Here is a 25,988-nt window from a genome sequence, read left to right as displayed (position 1 = left end):
CACCAAATCCCAAAATACAAATTAATTATAAAAATTAATTTTACTCAAATGAATTTTTTTGCTGCCAAACTAAAGTAAAAGTATATCGTACATATCAGCCAAACTCAAAATTTATAGTTCAGAGCAAGGAAAGAGACAAAAATAGTGCAGCTGGCATATATTTGAAAATACTAATCCTTATTAGGGCATCTCTTCAGCAGATGAGTTACTATAGCTGCATTGAATCTCTATTAACAGTAGTGAATTCCTAAGCCAGACAGCAACAGTAAATAAAAGAAGCCGTGCTTACATTCATTTGATGGTTTTGCAGACTTGAGAATCATTTCTGGCACCATGATTGTGCGTTCAGGAAACAAAGAACATGAAACATTGCGTTCCTCAGAATGTTTTCCTTGTGCTATTAAATGAATCAAATAAATGAGGCACAGACAAGGAATTTCAAATTCAGCAAGAGTTTGATCCACAGTAGCTTTCAAGTTTCTGAAACTTTGGGGGGGCCTCCTTTGTAAGAATATTTTGTTTCCATTATTAAAATCAGCAGAGAGAAGAATATTTTTCTTCTAATATTCAAGGCCTGCCTTCCATGCGTGAAGGAACAGGCAGAAATCTTTCACAAAGCATCACAAGATTTAAAATATACAGAATATTTTGATAAACTGGATTGGTTGGAAAGATTAAAAACAAATCCTGAGACAAATGTCAGATATTAATTTTCTCAAGGTAAATAAATTATAAGGACCAAGCTGGTGCTCACCTGATTTGGTTTATGACTTACCTGTGTGAATTTGGGAAAGAAAATTGGGGGGAAAAAAGCAGAAGAGGATTTAATAACTTGCACATTTTCTTGGACTAATTACTGTCTAAGGATAATGTAAAATTTAAAATAATGCCATGGACTCATGTAGAAATTAGTTTATTTATTGAAGAACTATCCCTTTTGAAGTTCCTGTTGTGGCACAGCAGAAATGAATCCAACTAGGAACCATGAGGTTGAGGGTTTGACCCCTGGCCTCACTCAGTGGGTTAAGGATCTGGTGTTGCCGTGAGTTGTGGTGTAGTTCACAGACTTGGCTTGGATCTGGTGTTGCTGTGGCTCTGGTGTTGGTGGGTAGCTACAGCTCAGATTAGAACTGTAGCCTAGGAACCTCCATATGCGAGGGTGTGGCCCTAAAGAAAGGACAAAAGACAAAAGACAAAAAAAAAAAAAAAAGAAGAAGAACTATCCCTTTAGGTACAAGTAGGTTACAGGCAGAATTTTTTGGAACAAGGCACTTTCGTTAGCTTCTATCTATGACTTCATGTGAAGAAGTTAGAGACATAACTCAGAAATTCATTAACCCTTTGCTGCTGTTGTTGTTTTAGGGCCACAGCCACTGTATATGGAAAGTCCCAGGCCAGGGGTCCAATTGGAGGTGCAGCTGCCACAGGCATGCGGGATCTGAGCAAAAACGACTGTGACCTACACAACAGCTCACTGCAATGCCAGATCCTTAATCCACTGAGCAAGGCCAGGGATCGAACCTCCGTCCTCAGGGATACTAGTCGGGTTTGTTACCACTGAGCCATGACAGTTACTCCCGGAAATTCATTAACTCTTATTAAGCGGCTCTGAAATTAAGTATCCATAAATCTAGCTGAAACTTCTTAGAATATATATGTTTTTGCCTATGTAGTCATGTAGGATCGTGAACTCTATCTATAGAGTTTTAACAATCCACAGTCCTCCTGAAATGTTTCATTGCCATAATTATAATGATATAATTGCATTGAGATAAATTGCCAAAGCAAAAAAAAAAAAAATGTCTTTCAGACCCATACTTTAAGTAATAATAATAAGATCTGCCCATTGCCTTGGGAGGGGTACTAACAGGTAAGTGAGAGAAGGTGGGACTTCCATTTTCTCCAATGAGACTAAAATTTATCACAATGGAAAGAGTCAAAGTAAGGCATGAATGGCAGCCCAAGACAGGTGACCTTCCAAAATGAGTACAAGAATCCAGATCCTACCAAATTTCTTATTTCTCAGAATTAATATGCTCTCAAAGATTCCTGCAATGATCTCAGAAATCTTGAGGGACACTGGACATGCTCAAACTCAGGTGATGATTTGAAAGACACAAGAACACTACAGATGTGATAAATTCATTTGAGTAATAAAAAAAAATCCCAATTAAAAAAAAAAAAGACGCAAGAACAGCTAATGTGAATCAGACACCTGCAAAGGTGATGCTGATCACCAGTAGATGGTTTTAAAGCTACGTTCTTTTGGGGATCTTGCCTAATTCACACTCAGGTGGCACACACATGCGGCTCAGCTGTACCTGAATTTCCACCAATGAACGTCTCACCACATTCCTCACCTGGCATCCTCACCTCCTCCATCTGCGTCACCCTGAAAGGATCCCAAGCCTCAGACCAGGCTCCTTCTGCTCCGAGGACTCCCACTGCAGTATTCCTCTGGATTGCAGCCATTATCTCTTTCCTATCAAACTCTGAAAAAGACCCACCTTTCTCTCTTGGCCGAGAATATCCTTGTGCCCTTGAATTAGTTCCACTGTTCTTTGGCACTCTGCTCCCTTAATTGAAATTCTTTGTATTTTATCTCTCCACCTCTTCACCTGCAGGAACTCTTTCCACACCTCCTTTTGGAAAACTGCTCCGATCTCCTTTATGGTGAGACACACACACCCCTTATGTACTCCTAGTACCCTTCCATTACAGGGTTTAGTAAATGAAAAATGCTTAACAAATGCCTGCAGAATGAATGTCAGACAGATGCTCCACACTTGAGGCCTTCCCTTCATAATGCTTTCTCTGCCTCTCCATCATCTTTCCAGCCCCAGCCCAGCCATCTGCACAGGCTTTAGGGCAGCGGGGGAGCCCTCACTCTATCCCAGTGTAGACCCTCCAGTCCCACCCCCCTTGAGCTCCCCTTGTGACAAGAGCCCCATCCCAAATCCATGTGGGTGGTAACTGCAGTGGGGGTGGATGGAATGATGGTCCTAGAGTGAGAGCTGAAATGAGGACAGAATGGCGTGGATGGGGCTTGACCCCCTGTCCCACCCTGAGTCACACCCTGTCCTCAGCCCTTCCTCATTGGTCTATTCAAAATCAAGTCAGGAATAACTCATCAGGCCCCAATCCAGTGGTCTATTCTCACCCCCCTACAGTCTTTCTGTAGGATGAACCAGTTGCTGTGGCAAACCCTCTCCTCCCTTGGATCTGATTCTCCTCCTCTGGCCCCCTCACTCATTTTCTGCCACCGCCCCCATATCCTCCTGTATTCCCTCACCAGTCATTCCTGAATGATGGCATCTCGGCATCTCGCCTTGTCTCCTCTTCCTTCAGGTCACTCTTTATTTCTGAATTAGCTCATCTCTGTCCATTTCCACAGCTACTACTATGTCACATGCTCCCATTTCCCGCATTAGCCTCATCCTGACTTTTGCTTCCTCACTGATGTTGCACATCCTGCTTCCAGGTAAGGTTCTGGGGCTAGAGGGTTGTTTCTACTGTTCTCTTCATTGAAAGGTCTCCATCAAATAGTGAGCAGTGTCCCTTGAGGGGATTTTAAGACCTGGCCCTAAGCATTTTTTCCTACATGTGTTGCCCACTACAGCCCTTTTATATACCTTTGCTTTAGCCAAACTGTGTTCATAGGGTGGGACAATTTACTGAAATATGTATTTGTGATTTTCTCCCAGTACTTACCCTTCCCCTTTCCACAAAATTATTTTGTGGTTCTTTGCTTTAAGGATTTCTTCAGGAAAAGAGGGCAGCCAGAATGTTAATGCCTAAACCTTAGAACAGATTATGCTCAATGTGATGGGTCAGGAGGATGGAAGGAGGAGGCTTAGCTGTAGACCTTGTGGAGCCTGTAAGGACCCAAGCCCTGCTGAGGAAGGATGAGAGGAAGAATATACCAGAAACGTAATGTGACTGGAAGGTATTTTTATAGAGAGAGTCAGATTCTTCTACTCAGAGGGTCTGTGAATCCTTTTAAAGTCACTGGAATTTTTTTTTTGTTTGTCTTTCAGGTTTTGCTTTTTTTTTTTTTTTTTTTTTTGGTGCTTTTTAGGGCGGCATATAGCGGCAAGCCTAGGCCACAGTCATAGCAATGAGGGATCTGAGCTGCATCTGCGGCATACACTGCATAGCTCATGGCAATGCCGGATCCCTGAGCAAGGCCAGGGATCAAAGCTGCATCCTCAAGGATACTAGTTGGGTTTGTTACTGCTGAGCCACAATGGGAACTCCTATTTGTTTTTTTATCTGTGCTCATGTGAGATATTTTCCCTTAACTGATATGCACTTACTACCTTACTCATGGCAGTGACCCTGAATATTTGTGTTTGCGCCAAGTTGACAATGAAGTCAGCAGCTTGATCTATTAGAATGCAAAAGAAAAGAGACACTACAAAATGTTGAGATAACAGGGAACAACTTAGAGGATTTTGAGTAGGGTCCTGGAGGAAAGGATTTGAACAAGAGAAAAACTGTGGACAGTGGAAAATGTTGGATAGGTAAAAAATATGTAAAAGATATATAGAAGTGAAGTTTTAGTATGTTCTTAGTACATAATAATTGACTCAATTACTTGAGAGTATGACATAGTCCTGCAACATTTTCCATAATTTAATCAGTGCATAGCCACCCAAATCCTGCCATTATGTAGGAAAAAAGGATATTAACCTACTTACCAAAGTATCATCAGTTGTTGATTATACAATAAATTTTATATATGTGTATTTGCTTTTTAGAGCCACACCTGCGGAACATGGAAGTCCCCAGGTTAGGGGTCGAATCAGAGCTGCCACTAAAGCCACAGCCACAGCCACAGCCACGTGGGATCCAAACTGCATCTGCGACCTACACTGCAGCTTGAGGCAATGTAGGATCCTTAGCCCAGTGAGTGAGGCCAGGGATCAAACCCACAACCTCATGGATACTAGGTGGGTTTGTAACCTGCTGAGCCACAACAGGAATGCCCAATAAATGATAATTTTATTAAATGGTTAGACTACAATCATCCACCAATTCTGCATGTGCTCTTATCCTGGGAAATTAAGACCCTTGACCAATTTGCCTTCCCACTTCCTTTGGTAACGTATATAAACGACACTAGTATGTTTAGTGTTTAGCTTTATGTTTTCTTATTTAATTCTTTGATTCTTGTTTGTCACGTGTGAATGATTTCCTTCCACCATGGATGATATTTTTAATTTTAAAATACTCACTGTTCCTGGTATAGTACTGGAGATACAGGTATTCAACAACATAAGACTATGTAAATGAGGTAATTTCTAGCCATAAAACTGATGATACTTTTACATTTATAGGTGTTTGTTCAAAAAGCTTAAAGTCCTAATCATAATTTTTTTTGTGACCAAACATGGAGTGAAGTTATACACAAACACGTGTATACATACAGGTATAACTAAAGAGTACAAGGGAGGAGTTCCTGTTGTGGTTGAGCAGGTTAACAACCTGACACAATGCCCATGAGGATGTAGGTTCGCCCCCTGGCCTCGTTCAGTGGGTTAAGGATGTGGTGTTGTTGTGAGCTGTGGTGTAGGTTGCAGATGAGGCTCGGATCCGGTGTGGCTGTGGCTGTGACGGAGGCCTCAGGTGCAGCTCTGATTCCATCCCTAGCCCAGGAACTTCCTCATGTGGGAAGAAGAAGAAAAAAAGGTGTACATGGGAAAAGCTCTAGACACATGGCTACGTACCATTCTTATGATACTTATTATCACAATTATCTTCACTTGCAGATAATTACAAGGGGGAATCAAGGGGTGATTTCTCAGAGATTTATAGGCCCTTCTCAAAAATGTCTTCATTCATAGTGAAGAGGATGGAATATCACATAGTTGGGATAGAAGGGCAGACCAAACTGTCCCAGGATACAGGCCGCGTAAGCCTGCGTAAGCCAAAACCTCCCTCATGTTCTAAAGCGTGGCGCCACTTTTACGCAGAGCTTCATTCGATTCAAAATACTCTTGAATCAGGAGCTTCTTCTCAAAATTCCCCTTTCCTTCAATACCTTACACCCTTCTCAATCTAATTCAGCTACTGTGTACTGTGTTCAGCTTTTGAGTTATGTACTTGATTGCTTGAAGGCATTGACCAGGAGTAGCATTTTTGGAAACTTTCCTGTTTATGTCACTCTACTAGTTAAAAAATATATTAAAAATTTATTCCTGCTTTCATTATGAATAAGTAGTGTGGTGAAGGTGATTTTTAAAATATTACTTATAGTTGAAATACTCTAGCAAATAATTATATATTTATATATAAAATAATTATATATATATATAAACATATATAATATATATAATTATATACATATTATATATATAATTGAACAGCATAGTAAATATATTGAAGGGCACAAGAAAGAGCATAGTAAATTTTATACAGTTATATATTGCACATATGATTTGCTACAATATATATGTATATATAGTTTATGAATTTTTGAAATAAATTTTACTTGATTTTGAACAAAGAATCAAATACACTCCTTTGAGCAAACTTGTGATTATAAAAACAGAAAACCAATGTGCTTGAAATCTATTCTTCTAAAAAGAGCTGGTTGAACATTATTTCTAAATGCTTCATGCTTTCCTGATTAACCATCATCTGTTTGGTAGAAGAGACAGAATCTATAACCCAGGGTACATGCTGTGGATCCCAAAGACTCACTTCAAGAGAAGCCCTTAGTTAAAGTATTTTTCTTTACATTAAACATAACTAAAGGTTTTACATTAAACACAATATAATACATTCTACTCCACAGAATATCCAGCTTGTTTTAATACATAAGTAATCAGGGAGTTCCTGTTGTGGCTCAGTGGTAACGAACCCAACTAGTATCCGTTAGGATGCAGGTTTGATCCCTGGCCTCGCTCAGTGCGTTAAGGATCTGGCATTGTTGTGAGCTGCCATGAGCTATGGTGTAGTTTGCAATGATGCTTGGATCCTGCATTGCTGTGGTTGTGGTGTAGGCCAGCAGCTGCAGCTCTGATTTGACCTCTAGCTTGGGAACTTCCATATGCTGTGGGTGCACCCCCCCCATATATAAGTAATTCTGTTTTCTCCCTCCAAATCTTTGATTAATTGACATCATTAGAAAAATCTGTCTTAGATAAATGGGTAAAGAAGATGTCACACACACACACACACACACACACACACACACACACTCTCTCTCTAGAATACTACTCAGTCACAAAAAATGAAATAATGCCATTTGCAGCAACATGGATGGACCTAGATATTATCATACTAAGTGAAATTAGTCATATGGAGAAAGAAAGAACCATATGATATCACTTATATCTGGAATCCAAAATATGACACAAGTGAACTTATTTACAAAACAGAAACAGATTCAAAGATCTAGAGAACAGACTTGTGGTTGCCAAAGAGGATTGGAGGGAAGGATTGGCAGTTTAGGGTTAGCATATAAAAGCTATTTTATATAAAATGGATAAACAACAAGGTTCTACTGTATTCAATACCCAGTGATAAACCATATGGAAAAGGATTTGAAAAAGAATACACATGTCATTTTGCTATATATCTGAAACTAATACAATGCTATACATCAACTACACTTCAATAAAATACATGTTTAAAAAATCTGTCAATTATCCTTGCATTTAGAAGGCCCCCTGGAAAACCTCACCAGTCTGAGATTAATGGATTCATTTCATACTAAAGACATTTAAATCAACTATACTTAAAATTTGACAAATATCAAATAGTTTCTCTGGGACAATGGACCTGGGGAAGATAGAGTTTAGGGAAAATTTTAAAAACTAGAAAACTCTTCTAAGGGTTGTAGCTATAAAAACTGTGATATTACTGAAAGAAAGGGCCAGCGTTTCAGATACACGGAAATGCTACGCTTGTTTAAAGTAGGTCACCCAAGAGGCTTTCTTACAGGAAATTAAAATTAAGGTATTATTTCTCAGGTGAGGATAAACCTGGAAATACAGATTTGATGATACTATGCAGAAGCTGAGGCAATAAAATATAAGATTTCTCAGAATGAGAATTTCTGAATTTTGGCAACTCTTCACAGGAGGGAAAAATATGATCATTGATAAAGGGAAAGAAACCACTCACAGAAGAAGGGAGAGGGAGAAAAACCAGGTTGTGCACTGAATGAAGAAGAGTAATAACTGAGGTTTGTCTCTATGTGCCACTTGCTTTAGGAAGATCAAGGGGAGTGAGAACAGCTTATCAATAAAAGGTGCAATTATGATGTCGAAAGAGAAACAGGAAATCTTATACCTGGAAAGTTTAGAGGGGGATGTCTGCTCCACCCCACCCACAATACTGGTGAACTGAGCCCCAGAAAACCAGTTAAGAGTGCATTCCTGAGTCAGTATGGAAAGGAATCAGTTTGTTACCTGATGCATCATTTTTGCAACCTGACTTCTAAAAGTAGGGTATTGCATGGGAATTCTTAACAATGTAAGTTTTGGGAAGAGAGATATTATTTGAAATTCAGCAATGACTTAGCAGAATAAAATCAAAACTCATAAGGCAAAGGAGATGAGTGTTTCAATCATTTGAATCAATTTCCCACAAAGCTGTGCCTCAAGTATAATTCTTATATTTAATTACTGCTGTGTTTTATTCTAAGAAAACATACTTCTACTCAACCAATGGATGACAGAGAGGGAAGGAACGGTAGGGGGAAAACGAGAAAAGTCAGACTGGGGAAAGCTGGGAGAAGACGACAAGCCATCCCTGAACCTGCAAGAAACAGAATGTCTTAACACGACATCAAAGAAAATATCCATTTCATCCAAGTGATGAAGTATTTTGAAATCGGGTGATGAAAGCCTAGCCACACTCCACACTGGAAAGTATCATTTATTACATCAACACTACAAACAAAAAAGCACCACCGTCAAAAACAAAACAAGCAAAACGAAAAGTACCTTCCACTGTGAAGGAAGAAACCTGACCCCAAGGAAGACAAATGATTCTCTGAGATGCACAGATCATCTCAAATGGCAGAGAGAAGGCTCCACCACAGAGACACTGGCTAATGCAGGTCCCTTCTTACACTATGATTTTCAGAAAGACAAATCTCTGCTTGTTACATACCTGCATGCACTAGTTCAATTTATGAACAGTTCAAAATTTCCTACCTCTAATTTACTTGTCAATTTGTTTAAAATACATATGTTGCAGGATGACAGGTTAACTATAAAAAGGATTTATGAATGTTTTTTAGTATAAGTGATTTTTTCTTTTTAGGGCTGTACCTGCAGCATATAGAATTTCCCAGGCTAGGAGTTGACTTGGAGATGCAGCTGCCAGCCTACACCACAGCCACGGCAAATCAGGATCTGAGCCACATCCGAGCTGCATCTGCAAACTACATGGCAGCTCACAGCAACACCAGATCCTTAACCTACTGAGCAAGGCCAGGGACCGAATCCATATCCTAGTGAATACAAGCTGGGGTCATTGCCACTGAGCCACAAGGGGAACTCCAATATAAGTAAATTTTGTAACAAGGCTTTTGCTGTTTGACTCTGGCAGGAGAAACAGGTTCTGACAATTGAAATCAGTTCCATATTTCACTTACCTTCAGTTTTCCATAGTACTAAATTTAGGGAATGAGTTATATAATATGTATGATCAAATATTTTATAAGTTTAGGCAGTTGTTTGTATTTTATAACACACAAATAACCATTTTCCCTTCTGTGTTTGCTTTTTTCTATTTAGCTTGAGGTCACAAAGCTTTTAAGATTTATAAGCAGTAGAAATTATTGGAAACTCCAATTTGTTTTAAAACATTATTCTTTGCATGAAATCCACTGTCCCATTTTCCTAAAGTAAAAATAACTTCTGGGTTTTTACTTGAATAGAAAATACAACAATTACAGTTTAAATATTATATTCATACAGTACCTTGCAGGCTATATTTCAAGTTGCACAACTGACCTGCTTTTCTATAACAATACGGAGAAAGCCTAAATTAGAAGTAATTGTATTATGGAACATTTTGAAAAGGAGAATCCTGTTGCTTTTCTTACATTTCAGTCAATTTGGTTCTTTCACACTTCTTTGCATTTCCTTGCATATTTGCAAACATGGCTTTAATTTTTTTTCAACTTAAAGGAAAACATCTGACCAGTTTTGAGATTGACAAATGTTACCTTGTTAGACAGCCGTACAGAAAAAATAAATAAATAAACCCACACATGTGACAGGTTTCCAGAAACAGAGAAATAAAGTTTCTTTGCAAAGAAGAATCAATACACTGTTTAAACCCATCACAAGCCATAGCATGAAGATCAACTCCAACAAGAACTTGAGATGCGTTAAGTTGAATTCACTTCACTCACCTGTTTGGCTCAGCTGGGATGTGCTTCGGCTCCTTCGAGACACTATGGCAACCACTTTGGCACTCAGGCTGGACCTTCTCTTCTTTCCACCTGCTCCAACTGTACCCACAGCTGTGTCCGACTGACTGCCGTCATTATGCTCCAGAGTGTACATCTCTCCACTGACACTTGTGCTCTTGATGATGGCCCTTCCTGAAGTCCCCATCCGTCTGCCTTGCATTTTAGGGGTAAATGAACTATATTTACAAAGTAAAAACATATATGCATCCATAAATTATAGGTCAGCATAGTTGAAACTCTAAATCTAATTCATTTTGAAATAATCCAGGCAAATATTTAGGGGGGAAAGGCAGTTGCGTAGTAGTCCCACGGGTATGAATACTTGAGATCACACCACTATCCCCAAATATTGACTAGATTTGTCTTAAAACAACAGTGTTTTAACACAGAGTAATCCATAAACTTTTAAAAGACAGTAAAGAGAAATAGAGCCAATGCTATTGATGGGGGTAAGGTTACTGGCCAATGTTGTAAATAGTTATTAGTCTGTTAGTTTTAGAGAAAAGCCAAAATATTCAAATCAATAAGAAAAGTTCATAAGCATTCCCAAGGAAAAAAAAATACTGTTAAAATTTGATATTCTGAATTTGCTACAAGACAAAGTTTAAAAAATGAAAACACTGTTCTGGTCTCTCTTTGGAATTCCAACCAACAGGTATCTCTTTTGCTATTTGAGGCTTAAAAAGTCTAGAGCTTAGTTAGTTTTTGTTGCTAGTGAGGCAAAACCCCCTGTATTTCCCTACCTTCTCCTTCCTTGCAACCTCCACATGTTTTCTCTCATTTTCATCTTTCAGCTCCTCAAATTCACAGGCTCTGGGTCCAGACTTCCAGACCACCCCCCCCATCCCCCTGCTTTTTTTGGTTCTTTACTGCAAAACTTACTTGTCTATGTTCTGCGATTACACTGGTTAATCTGAATAGATTACTGTACTTCTTTCCCAAGTGTTGAGAATTTCAGGTACCTTAGAAGGTCAATAGGAAAAAATCCCCTCTACTTGCCAAAGTAAATGTGTGTCTATGAGTTGGGGAGAAGTAAGGCAAGTGAGTGGGGAAGGGGCCAGGAATGGTAGGATCATCCAATCTTTATAACTGTGCTGCATATGCAACTATATCATCCATTTAGATAATCCCGTTTGGGTCCAATAAAGACCTGCCCTGCTATTGATGGGGCTCTGAAATGACCCTCTTGATTTTATGTTTCCTCAAAATATTTGAAAGAATTGGCTTCCATGACTTTTACCATCTTTTTGCTTTTTGTCTTTTAGTTCCTCACCTGTGGCATATGGAAGTTCCCAGGCTAGGGGTCAAATTGGAGCTGCAGTCACTAGGCTACACCACAGCCACAGCAACATGGGATCCAAGCTGCGTCTGCGACCTACACCACAGCTCATGGCAATGCCAGATCCCCCACCCACTGAACGAGGCCAGGAATCGAACCTGCATCTTCATGGATGCTGGTCAGATTCGTTTCCGCTGAGCCACAAGAGAAACTCCCTTTTACCACCATCTTGATTTTCTATTTCTTGTTTTGAAATATAAAATACATTATCCAATATAGCTTCTTTACTCAGTGATGACATTTCATAGGCAAGTCGGAATAAACCCTATTAAGATTAGAAATGATAAAACACTAAGTCTTGGGATCACGCTACACGTTTGTGGTCACATCCCTCTGAACGAGTATTTCGGTAGAAAGGGAAATAAATTTGCATGGCACGGAGGGCAAGATCATGGAGGGCTCAGAAGTCATGGAAAAGAAACAGGTCTGTTTGGACCTTAGGATCCTTTTAGGGACAGTGAACCAAACTGAGACCTCTATTTGAAAGGAATAATTTGGAATTTTTAATCCCTAGCTGCATTTCTTGAACTGGTCCACATCAACATTCATCTCATAATAATATGGTACTCATACTCTTTCAAGTTATTCTAATCATCTTTTAATTAACTGAAAAGTTTTTAAAGCCATTTACAAATCTGTTAACTTTGCTATGCATTTTATGCAGTCTCTTTTTCCAAACATTAATGATGACAGTTTTACACATACGACCAATTCAACACTGATTCCTATGGGATTTATATTCTCAATTCTAGCAGACTTTCTTCCCAGACAAACATTATGGTCAATTTCTTTTGTGTCCTCAGCCATCTGTCTAAATGCATTTTCAAACTCTGCCACCTTCCTTAAGACTTCTCCTAGTACCTGCTTTTCCCACTATTTCACTTGCAGAATTCTGCGGAAAGATACACACAAATGTCAGGATTTTGTCAGTTTAACCATCATAATATTCATCTTCAATCAAATACCTGCGACTGAAAAATCCGTAGTTTTTCCTCTCTCATCCACCTCTTTAGCACACTCCCACAGTGGTTACTGAAAACCTTTCTTCTGATGACTTTATTTTTACCTTTATAATAAAGTATGGATAAACTAACCTGTACTTTTCTCCTCCATTATTTTCATGAAAATGGAATCACCTCACAACTCTCAACTTGTACTTGAAAAATCATTCTAAAAAAAATACTATCCTGAAATTTTAGACAGTGTTGTTTAGTTTATAGAGAAATTTAAAAGAACAGGAAAATGTTTTGTATAATAGTTGTATTGTGAACATGTATTCAAGATGAGCAAGGGCAATTCACAAATTTTTTTCATGAATATTTAACGACAGCAATGAAACATTCTACAATGCCAACAAAGAAAATTTCTTTTGTCTTTTTTTTTTTTTTTTTTTTGCTTTTTTATTTAAGGCCGCTCCCATGGCACATGGAGGTTCCCAGGCTAGAACTGGAGCTGTGCCAGAGCCACAGCAACGTGGCATCTGAGCCGCGTCTGCAACCTACACCACAGCTCACGGCAATGCTGAATCCTTAATCCACTGAGCAAGGCCAGGGATCAAACCTGCAACCTCATGGTTCCTAGTCAGATTCATTAACCACTGAGTCACAATGGGAACTCCCCCCAACAAAGAAAATTTCTGAAAAAAATTTACAGGAAATGACTACCATTTGGGAAAGTGAATTAAGAAGTCATGTTCAAAGTAATTTTGTGAACAAGTAAGATATGATTCCCCCCCAATAAAATAGTTTGCCTAGAAGCTCAAAAGCATTCTTACATGGTCTGAGGACAACACACCACTTCCTGAAGAATCTGGAATGTTTAAGAAAAAGCATCTGGGCATTCTCAATTCTGTTACCTAACTGAGAGGAGAGGTTTGGCGGGGTGTCTAATCAGCCAGATTGATCAAATTGATGTGAAGTTCATAGTCTTAGCACAAATATGCTTTCTACTCTATTTCTTAGCTATTTATTTATTATTTATTTTTAGGGCCATACCCGTGGCATACGGAAGTTCCCAGGCTTGGGGCTGACATGGAGCTGTAGCTGCCAGCCTACACCACAGTCACAGCAACACTGGATCCAAGCCCTGTCTTCAACCTACACCACAGCTCATGACATCAGATCCTTAACTCAATGAACAAGGCCAGGGATGGAACCCGACTCCTCATGGATACCAGTCTGGTTCGTTACCACTGAGCCACAACAGGAACTCCTTTTAGCCCTTTATTTGTTCTGGTTCCGTTGCCTGGAAGACAACTCCTATCAGCCAGGTGGGCCTGAATCCTTCAGGATGCACTGTAGGGCTTTCTACCTTATAAAACTTTTTGGAATCTCTGTAGACTCCTGACTGCTGCTGTAGCAGGGAGGGATGAACCTTACTCCATATTATACTTTTCTTTTACTTTAATTACAATTGTGTTCTATTGCTTTTGCTTCTATTTAAAAATGTTGCCTATGGCCTGTAATATACAGGATAGCCCATTCTAAAGGCTCTGACTTTTAAATGTGTAACACCATTTGATTTACATAGCCATAAAAAAGTTGCAGAACAAAGAATGACATTTGTCTTTTTGGAAGTTTACAGGAACACAGGACAGATGCCAGAACAAAGGATTCCAGCATCAAGAAGTTTGCAACAACTAACTATGCCCCTCCCTCACCCAATCTTTAAAATGCTTTGCTGAAATCCTTCAAGGACTTTGGGATTTTTGAGCAAGAGCCACCTATTCTCCTCACATGGCCCTGCAATAAACTGTGATCTGCTCCAAACCCCAATGTTTTGGTTTGTTTGGCCTCAGTGTTCCTCCCGCACTTAAGGTACACAAACTTGTGTTTGGTAACACTGTCTACCAGCCCTTTGTTTTATATTTTGTAACAGTTATGCTAAGATTCTGATGTCAGAACACACCTTATATGCATCACTAATTCTGCTGCAGCATGCCTCCCATTGCTGAGTGAACTGATGAAGTTAAAAAAGTGATCTCTTACTATACAGATAGATGGACATAACCCACCTTTAAAGATCAAACAAAACAAAAAACCTACCTTTCTTCTTTGATACCCTCTCCCAGCTACTGACATTTTTGCTGAAAAATCTCAGGTGTTTGTCCTCTCTCCCTAGTCTCTCTTCTGGACTAAACAGAATCAAGCTTTGTCTCAACCCCTTCACCCAAATTTCCTTTTCCTTTCATCAAAGTCACCAACAACTCCAGAGAACAAAATCCTATCATTTCTCAGATCTTATCCTTTTGGCCTCTCGCTGCCGTCACCTATTTGACACAAAGCATTTGATTCTTTTGATCTCGAAACACTTTATTCTCATATATTTTTACCCTCTAGTGACTCCCTGGGAGGCCGGGTCTTCTCTTTCATCAGTGAACACTGGAGTCCAACACACCCTCCCTCTATACCCAACATGAGAACAACTCCCTAGATGTCTCATCTGGTCCAAGCTTTACACCTCTGTGCCACGGATTCCCACTGTTTTCCACCACCTTGTCTCAGCCCTTAACTCTGGATTTATGTGCCTAGATGTTAACTGACATGCCTGCTGGAGTTTGTCTGATAAGACTCTCAAAAATGTGTTCAACACAGCTGTTCCCTCTCTGATTTTCCATATCACATTAAAGATACCCTCGAGTTCCCTTCATGGCTCAGCAGTTAATGAACCGGACCAGGATCCATGAGGATTTGATCCCTGGCCTCGCTAAGTGGGTTAAGAATCTGGCATTGCCGTGAGCTGTGGTGTAGGTCACAGACATGGCTCGGATCCCATGTTGCTGTGGCTGTGGTGTAGGTTGGCAGCTGCAGCTCCCATTCAACCCCTAGCCTGGGAACTTCCATATGCCGTGAGTGTGGCCCTAAAAAGAAAAAAAATACCCAATTACTCAGAATAATAACTACCTCTTTTCTGTTAATAAAAATATCTAAACCTGGAACTTAGAGTAAAAATAATAATAATAAAGTTGCCTTACCTGTTAATGCTCTGCTTGAGGATTATCTAACAAGTTCCCTAAGGGCCTAAGGGCATGTGACTCTCTAGGGGAATGTAATACTTCTTGACTCTACTATATATTCTAATAATAATTATGGTAAACATTTTACAACACTGTAAAAGTTAGATGTGAACTTGAAGAGAACTGATAAGGAGTCAATGACTACTATTCAGTAGTGAAGATAATCCCAAAGGTTAATGTTTTATTGCCCTAAAGAACGTCATCCAGTTTTGAATCAAACTGAATAATCTTTAGCTTCCTTTTTTCCATCAATGAATACACACACACACACACACACACACACACACACACGCGCGCACGCACACGCGCGCCTAAAGGTATGACATCTTAATATTACCAGTTTGTCATCCTCTTGGTTTTCTCACTAATGAGTTAAAACTTTGACATCTGCTATCTATTTTTTTCTTATAATTGTTTTAATTTTGAGAATTATATTTTCAGAGTGTTGGAGGTCCCATCAAGATGCCCAGATGGACTCCTGCTGGAGCTCTGAGCAAGACATTTCATAAACACTCTAAGCCCTAAGATTTCTTTTCCTAGCTCCTGGATTTAATATCAAGTGGCCAGAGAACACTACTTTCAGTGCCTCTTTTTCTGTTTCAGACTCTGGTTTTGTTTTGTTTGCTGCTGCTTCTGGCTCTGGGTGATTTTGGCTCTTATTCTGCTTTGTTTGTGATACATAACAGCATTCCTTGCTACTGGCAACAACGATAGGGAATCTGTCTATAGATAAAATCTGTTGAATGGCAGACATCAGGGATATATTGAGAACTGGGTGGCAGATGACAGAAAATCTGGTTTGTTTGTCTTTTTGCAAGTCTGTTTGTTTGGACGCTACTGAAAGTTCACATCATTCCAGAAAAATGCCTTGTGCATGCTTAAGAATGGCTCTTTAAATTGTGGGGTTGGGTTTCTATGCCAATTTCTATCCATGTCAAAGTGGTGAAGCTGAAATTGATAGTTCTCTTTGTATGTTTCAAAGAGAGTCTTTCTGGTTGGTGATAAAAAAAATCTCTTACTTTCTGAACACCCTAGGGATAGTGGTCTGGGCAGGCAGATATTAATTTAATAGTGCTCCTGTTCTGATGGATCTATATAGACAAATAAGTACTTACACAATTCTCATACAGTTAAACTAAAATTTCCAGAGAAGAAAGAAACTGAACTTCTAGTACTTTAAATACACTTGTCTTTCAACAAAAATCTATTGCCAAGAAATTGCTAACTCAAAGGAATTTTGACATAAAAAAATCTAAATCCACAATTAAAGTGAATCCTTTGAGATACCAAACTAGTTTGATATCTGGCTTAAAAACAGCCCCATGAAAACCACAATGAGTGGCACCTTGCATGTATAAGATAGCTTTAGTAAAAAGTGACAATAACAAGTGCTGAGGAGAATCTGGAGAAACTGGAACCTTCACACTCTGCTGGTGGGAAAGTAAAATGATGTAGTCACTTTGGAAGCAGTTGGCAATTTAGTTAAAACACATAGTTAAATTAAACTTAGAGGTACCATACTACGCAGTCTTCCATTCCTGGGTACATACTCAAAAAAACCTGAAAACACGTATCCTTATAAACACTGAAATATGAATGTTCAGATCAGCATTATTCCTAACAGTAAAAAAAGGAAACAAATACATCAGCTGAGGCATGGAAACAAAATGTAGTTTGTCTATAAAATGGAATATTATCAACCATAAAGAGAAATGAGGCACTGACTCATGTTACAAACATGGATCAAGTTGAAAACATTATTCTACACAAAAGAAGCTGGATACAAAAGGCGACATAATGTATGATTCCATTTAAATAAAATGTCCACTAGTCAAGCCAGAGACAAATGTAGATAAGTGGTCACCAGAGGGGAGCACAGGGGGAGTGAGCTGTGATGCTAAGGCATAAGAGTTTCTTTTGGGGAGTGATAAAAATGTTCTCAATCTAGACGATGGTAATGGCTGCACAACTAATTGTGAATATGCTAAAAACCACTGAATTGTACAAGTGAACAGAGTGAATTTTTTGGTATGTGAATTAGATCTCAAATAAAAAAAAACTGCTTTATAAAAAAAACTGCTTTACATCTTCTTCCAGATTTTATTAGTGTGCTATATAAGACACGTGCAAAATTTTATTTTATTATTTAAGATTTAGATTGGATTTCTCCTGAACAGACTAATTAATCTGGAATCCCTATACTTCCTATATTGATTTACTTATTAGATAAGCTAACACGTCTTCCAGTAACATTTAAGATTGTAAAAATGCAAAGTTATGTAATACCTAAATTAGACTATTATTCTGAAAAAACTCTGCTATCAATGGCTGTTCAGTTGGTTGGAGTGTCAGCTTAAACATAACCCAAGTGATTCACTAGTTGTACAGTAGCTTTACCTTTGGATGATGTAAAGGCTTCTTCATTTTTGTAACATTATGGGATACTATGGGTGTGGGACACTGTATTTTTATTTATTTATTATTTTTAATTGAAGTATAGTTGATTTACAATTTTTAGGTATGCATCAAAGTAATTCAGTTACATATTCTTTTTCATTATAGGTTATTATAGATATTGAAAATAGTTCCTCATGCTATACAGTAGATCCTTATTGGTTATCTATTTTATATATAGTAGTGTGTATCTGTTAATCCCAATTTCCTAATTTATCCCTCTCCCCCTTTCCTCTTTGGTACCCATAAGTTTGTTTCCTATGACTATGGATCTAGTTCTGTTTTGAAAGGAAGTTCATTTTTATCAATTTGTTAGATTCCACAGATAAGTGATATCATATGAAATTTGTCTTACTTCACTTAGTATGATAATCTGTAGGTCTATCCATGTAGCTGCAAATGAATTACTTCATTCTTTCCATGGCTGAGTAATATTCCATTGTATGTATGTACCACATCTTCTTTATCCATTTATCTATCGATGGGCATTCAGGTTGCTCCCATGTCTTGGCTACTGTAAATAGCTGGTGTGCATATATGTCGGCCATCTATATGTCTTCTTTGGAGAAATGTCTATTTAGGTCTTCTACCCATTTTTTGATTGTGTTGTTTGTAGGACATTTATTATGTGTTCTGTGTAACTTGCTAGGCTGCTAAATTGCTTGCATATGAAAGACAGCCTGTTATGCTCAATTATATACCTCCAAGTTTTCTCTATGAAATCAAAGCTTTGGTTAAAAATGTAATTAATATGGATATGATTAAAGTAGAAACAAAAGTGATGAAAATTTATGACATATTCAAGGTAATAGATGTGTTTTTATTTGTCAAAAGTAAAGAAGGAAATTATTTCTTAGAATAAAATACCTGGGCTATGAATGAGGATAGTAAAAGACAGAACTTGGATGAATATATTAAATTGTATAAGGTTTGAAGAAAAGTGAATTAGTTAACCTGATTTATTGTAGTTGTAAACAGTAAGTCTGAAGAGCAAAAAAATAAATAAAACTCTAACTGGCTCTACGTGATGGAAATATTCACAGTATAATAAAGAAGGTCTATGAGTCTTTACTGACAAAATATTACATTAATGCTAGATTAGAATTTGCTTTTCTTTTAGAATAACTAATTGATATTAAATAATCAGTTGAGAACAGATTTCATTTAATAGGAATGGCAAGCTCACTATTAATGGACAAGAGTTGTACTGCATAGGTAGACCCAATACTATAAAGCCTGCATAGGAAAGTGGTCTAGTATTTGCTTCATGGCTTATAGGATCCTGGAAATATAGGTAATAAAAAGGTTATATCCTTAACTTTAGCATAACTTGGGAGCTCTCATACTGATAGCTACTGCAAATAAAGCCTGGAGGTGATGTTGCTTTGGCCCCCGTTATAAAATACACATATGAATTGGTGTGATTAAACTCACCACAAAATGGCAAAGGTGGAAAGATAATCTGTATACATTTAATCAAATCAAAGATGCTATAAATATTAAGATATATCATTATGTTATTTAAATTTTAAGAAAGAAAAATGCTGCTAATTAAACTATGATACACCCTCAATTGTAAACTACATAAGGATTTCATATATGTTTAAGTACAGAACAGCATGCATTGCAGAATCAATGAAATCATAGTAATAGATAATTTAGGAACTCATTTAAAACAAGAATTTTTGAAAAGATTGATAAAATAAAATTGAAATATCATGAACTCACTTTCCCTAAAACAGACAAAAAAGATGTTTTACTATATACAGACACAAAAGGTATCAATCACATAAGCAATCAAATCTGTACTTTTAATTGTCATAGTTTGGTTCATTATTCTAATGTAAGGTGGCTGGAACAAAATTTTGGAATGAAATTAAAAAATATGAGCCTGAAATATCTTCTCATTTTCAGAAAGTAAGGATGCTTTCAGGAAAGGCATATGAAGTACTATGAAAAGATGATGCTCACTCTTAAATTAATGACAAATTTAGTTTAAAAACCATTATAATCCATTTCTAATACCTTCAACACACCAAAAGGACCTAGAGGTCTACCATGACTCCACAGTAAGCCTAAAGGGTCAAGTAATTTAGCATATGTTAAAAGATGACTGTAATAAACACAAATTCACAATACTGTTCACAAACATACTAAAAGTCAACCCAAATTATAGGAGTCCTACACTTTTATTTTTCTTTTTGGACATGCCTGCAGCAGGTTCTCTGGTCAGGATTCAAACACGAGCCACGGCAGGGGAAAACGCTGGATCCTTAACCCTCAGAGCCACAAGGGAATTTCGAGTCCTACACTTGAGTTTGGATCAATACATGAGTTACTTTCACAAATGGTGAATAGAAAAGTACCTTGCTAATCACAAGGCCACCCTCAGACATCTGACTTATAACTTCCAGGAGTTAATATTCAGGGCCTGGTGACTGGTAACCAAGATGGCATCTATAACTCCTAAATGCATCCAGTGGACCTATTTTCAGAGCAGGCATCAGTTAGAGCGAGGGATGTACTCAAGTTAGATCACTATTTATATTCAATCCCTTCAAATAGGCCAGACCTTCACAAGTACCTGCCTTGTGTCATTTTTACTGAATTTCACTCACATACCAATGTATATTTATCTATGAAGCTATGAAGTTATCTTTATACTGAGGATTTACACATATATTGTTAATTTAGTTCTACTTATTTAGTTTATTTCTATGTAGTTTACCTAGTTTGTTTACATATTAGATTCATTCTTAGATACTCCATGTTTCTGACTATATTGACGGTACTTTATAAATTTTACTTCCTAAAGTTTGTTGCTGGTACACATAAGTACAATTGATTTTTTTAATATATTGACATTGTATCTAGTGAATTTACTAAATTCATTTACTAATTCTAATTGTTGTGTTGAAGATTCTTTTGGGTTCGTTATATGCACAATCATCTAGACTGTCTGTAATGACGGTTTAAATTCTCCATTTGTAATCTTTATTGATTTTATTTATTTTTTCTTGCTACATTGCTATAGCTCTAGGTCCAACATAGGCTGGGACCATCCAAAAATATTCAGTAGAAGTTGTGACAATGGCCTCAGTGAACTCTGCAGGAAAGTGGTCAGTACTTCACTATTAAATACAATGCTTGTGTAGGGTTATTATAGATAACTTTTACCATTTTAGGAAAATTATTTTCCTAGTTTGCTAATATATTTTATTCTATATGTGTGATGAATTTCATAATTTTTTCTGAATCTATTGAGATGATGAGACAGACAATTCCTGTTTTTATTCTATAATGAATTACAAAATATTAAAGCAATCTTCACTTATGGAATAAAACTTTTTTTTTTTTGTCTTTTCTAGGGTCACACCCATGGCATATGGATGTTCTAGGGGTCTAATCAGAGCTGTAGGCCCCAGCCTATGCCACAGCCACAGCAATTCCAGATCCAAGCCGTGTCTGTGACCTATACCACAGCTCACGGCAACGCCAGATCCTTAACCCGCTGAGCAAGGCCAGGGATTGAACCCACAACCTGATGGTTCCTAGTTGGATGCGCTAACCACTGAACCACGATGGGAACTCTGGAACAAAACTTTTGTCTTCATAATGTATTCTTATTCTCTCACAAAATTCCTTTCTCTCGTGGAGATAGATGAATAGAGCTAGACAGACAGACGGACAGACAGATCACCCTGTGACAGAGACCTGAAGTCTCCCTTTAACTAATGCAGGAGCCATATTCAGTCATGGCAACACTGGCCTCAGGTGACAGTGACCCTGTCCAGCAGGATTGGTCTTATCCCTAGAGGGGGTCTCCAGGGGGACCCACCAAGTTGGAATGAACACCTGAAGGTTCAAAAGTGTCTAAAAATCTCACAGATGGAACTCTCTATCTAGATTCAATTTGCTAAAATTTTGCTTGAGGTCTTTTGTCTATTTTAATGACAGATTGTGGCCTCTAACTTTTCTATCTTGTCCTTAGCAAATTTATAAAGCAGAGGCTTGATAAGAGGCTCACAAAGAGATCTTGAAAGTATTTCTCCTTTTTACCTCTGAAAATATTGCATAAGACAGAGAGCACTTATTTAAATTTTTGAAACAGTGAATCCCCCTGGGTCAGCAGTTTACCTCATGGGGAAATTTAAAACAATTATAGGATCATCTTTAAAAAAAGATAAAGGGCTCCTCAGAGTTTTTATTCCTACTTATGTCAGTTTTGGTAAGTTGTGCTTTTCAAGGAATTTGTATATCTCACCTAAGGCAGAGTTAGGCAAACTTTTTTTTTTTTTTTTTTTAGCTTTTAGGGCCACAGCCACAGCAACTCCTCACTTGAGCCATGTCTGCGACCTACACCACAGCTCACAGCAATGCTGGATCCTTAACCCACTGAGTGAAGCCAGGACTCAAACCTGCGTCCTTAGGTATACTAGTCAGATTTGTTGCCACTGTGACAAGACGGGAACTCCCAGCAAACTTCCTTTGTAAAGGGCCAAACAGTAAATATTTTAGTTTTGGTGGCTACACTGTCTCTGTTGCAACTACTCAACCATACCAGTGTCAAAGTCTCTATATGGTTAGTGATGAAGATATGTGTATTATAATTGTGCTACATCTGTTTTCTTTACAAACTGTTCTGAGTAGTGTTTTCCATATCCATCCCATTTACAGACCCCAGACACCCCCTCTGCCATAGAACAACAGCTTGGTAAGGCTTCTCCTCTAAGCAAGATGTCATTTTCTCCTCCGAGGTATGAAATATTTTTTCAGGGTGTTCCAGGTCTAGAACCTCAGATCTCGCAGTGCTAGGTGCACAGTTTATTTAGAGAACTCTATATTCTATTCAATAGCTGAACAAGTCAGCATCTACTCTTGGTATTTCCCCTCAGTCTAGATTTCACTGAATTTGAAGGCTGTTTTCTACAGTTTATAATTTAAGGATTTGGTTTCTCCTTGTTTCACAGTAGATGAAACTTTTAGTCTTTCTCTTTAAAAATTTAGGTAATTTTCAGTTGGTAATTAAAGAGCAATAAAAACATCTGTCCTCTGTAATCTTCAGTCTGTGATCATGAGTTTTATTTAGGAAGTAAAATCAGTGTGACTTGATGACTCATTTGAACACAATTCTCAATGAGAGCGATAAGTCCCCAAAGGTGATAACTGGTTTTTGGTGGAGGTGAGAGGGACGAAAAGATCTTACAAGGGCTTTAGGAAAAGAACACCCAAAAGTCTCCTTGGGGGGTTGTTAATGGTACAAATATGGAGAAACAAAATGTCAGAAGACGATTGGGGGAAGTTAAAAAATAGGGTGGTTTCTAGCAGCAGTAGCTGAGGTAGACTCGTACAGCACAGCTACACTTCCAAGGCATTCTGACATACACTGTCCTGTTATTCTCAAACCGGCCATGAGGCGGGAGTGGCAGACATGATTCTCCTTTTCCAGATGAACAGACATATAATAATATTATATATATAGTAAGATTCACTTAAACCCATAGAGCTAGGGATTATGTCTGGTTTCCTTTGCACCATATAGTCAGTATCAAGTATGGCACTTTCATATAGTAGGCACCCAACAAATGACTGGTAATGAGTGAATGAGTGAATAAATGAGTAACTAACTAAACGGAAAAATTAATTAAGCTCTATAGAAGCTGTGTTCTTTGCTGAAGTTCTCAGTACTGGTTAGTGATAGCATCAAAACAAATTTGATACATAGATGATAGAGAAAGACGACAGATACATAAATAGATGATAGATGACAGGGAAGTAGTGCCTGCATATATTTCCAGTTGTTTACATCTGCATATATTATTTATTCACTACTTTAATTCCTACAATATAAGCATATGACTTTTCTCACATCCTCCTAACATTCCTCAACCTTCTTACACTGGCTTTGCTATATTAGATAAAACTATGATATAAAGCAGCTACAGACTAATGCTAGAGCGTGATAATACAACTAAATATTTTTTTTATTATTTAATATATGGTAAATATCAATAAAATTAGATATCTAGCATATATTTTATATCACTAGGCATAAACAGTATGAGTTTTTTAATATCTTTTTTAACTTTAAAAATTAACATACACTGAAATGTTCACTTACTTCTCAGCCTAATCACCATCAACAATCCCTGTTATAACATTGTTAAAATATTCACTATTTGAATTGCTATTTTATATAACTCATGATTTTCAAAGTTACAGTCTGGTTAAATAGTCTCAGCCTCTGATTTATTCAGCCTTTCCCTGGGCTCTTCACAGATGGAACCATCAATACTTATAGCTCTTATTTCCCATCTATGGCCAGTTCTTAAAGGTGGTCTTATTAGTTCACAACCAGTTCCTATTGATGCTGGAAGCTGTTATTTTGCTCTTACAAACATACAGCTTTAGATTTTGTGTTTGTTTTGGCTGCACCTGTGGCACATGGAACTTCCTAGGGCCAGGGACCCAACCTACACTATAGCAGTGACCCAGAAGCCACTGCAGTGACTATACTGGTGCACTTGCTGGGCACTGCTGAGCCACACGGGAACTCCTAGCTTTATCTTTTAAACACTTTGATAAAATCAAATCAAGAATTTATGCCCAGATATAGAATAATATTTTGGGCCAATTTTAGTTAAAAGTTTTTGAAGGAAATAATACTTCATAGTGTTTTCAAAATAAGGGTGAATCTCCTTGCGATGATTTGATCAGTAATGACTGATCTCAGTTCCTTTCAGAATCCTGGTTTTATAATGACACAGTAGGTTCTGAGGACACATTTCCATCAATTCTGACTACAGCCTGACACTAAAGGGTCATTCAACCACCTAACACTCTGAGGAAGACAAAAACGAAGATATAAAATGTTAGAGGCAGCCAAACACTCTGGAGAACTTTGCCCAGAAGAGTGCAAGGTCCTAAAAATACACCCTCTCAGAGAATTCTTGAATCTGGATAAGGCCTCCACCTCACCATTTTCGGTCAAAATACAGAACTCCTCTTTACATATGACCAATCCAATCATAAACATGTACGTTCTATATGACCTGCCATCCCCATCAGCTTCCCGTCCCCATTTCCAGCAAGTTCTTCTCCAAGCTTAAATTCTCACTCAGGACAGAGGATCTAAGTGGCTGTTGCCAGGCTTCTATCCTAAGTTCCACGAGATACACCTAACAGAGGGCTGAGCAGCCTGACTGGTTTTTCCTCTGGATAGAATGAGGTCTGGGTGATCTTTCAATGCCGGTCAGGAATTTGGGGGTCCAGGTCTCACTTCGGTATTTCCTAGAATGTATGTAAAACAACTAGACAGCTCAACAAACTCATACACTTACATCAGGGGTTCTCGGCATCACTCACTGCAGGACCTCAGAGGGAGGAGGGCTATAGGACAGCAACATTCCAAAGAGCCAAAGCTCTACCCTGTATCATCACACACTTTTCTGTCAATGTGCCTATTGGGATGGAAACTTCCTAAATACACTCAGGGTTTCACAGGTCTTAGGACCATAGTCATTTAATCATCCAATTTACCTTCTCTGTTTCTGCCGTTAAAAACTTCCCTAGTGTTTAAAAAGAGGTGTGCCGGCTGAAAAAGAAAAATAACAAGCCTACAAGCTTTAAGGTAAGAAAGACCTGTATTCTAATAACAGCATCACTATTCGCTATTCGTGGCTCCAGACAAGTTCTTCAAATCTCAGGTATGTCATTTATAAAATAAAGAGAAACATCTCCTT

The 25,988-nt window shown here is 38.1% G+C and overlaps 1 protein-coding gene across 50 annotated transcripts in view; it reads right to left on the bottom strand.

The window, feature by feature from the left end:
- Window positions 1-25,988, bottom strand: part of RIMS1 (regulating synaptic membrane exocytosis 1) — a 461,317-nt gene that overhangs the window by 56,901 nt on the left and 378,428 nt on the right. For 39 of the 50 annotated variants that reach the window (XM_021072879.1, XM_021072912.1, XM_021072956.1 and 36 more), the window contains one exon: window positions 10,379-10,614. The exons of the other annotated variants lie outside the window; for them this stretch is intronic. In XM_021072879.1, coding sequence (XP_020928538.1) covers window positions 10,379-10,614 — 236 coding nt within the window. The remainder of the gene's footprint in view (window positions 1-10,378; window positions 10,615-25,988) is intronic. 50 annotated transcript variants of the gene reach the window in all.

This window comes from Sus scrofa, chromosome 1, assembly GCF_000003025.6.
Source record: "Sus scrofa isolate TJ Tabasco breed Duroc chromosome 1, Sscrofa11.1, whole genome shotgun sequence".
Lineage (NCBI taxonomy): Eukaryota > Metazoa > Chordata > Mammalia > Artiodactyla > Suidae > Sus > Sus scrofa.
This window is presented reverse-complemented; position numbering and strand designations above follow the sequence as displayed.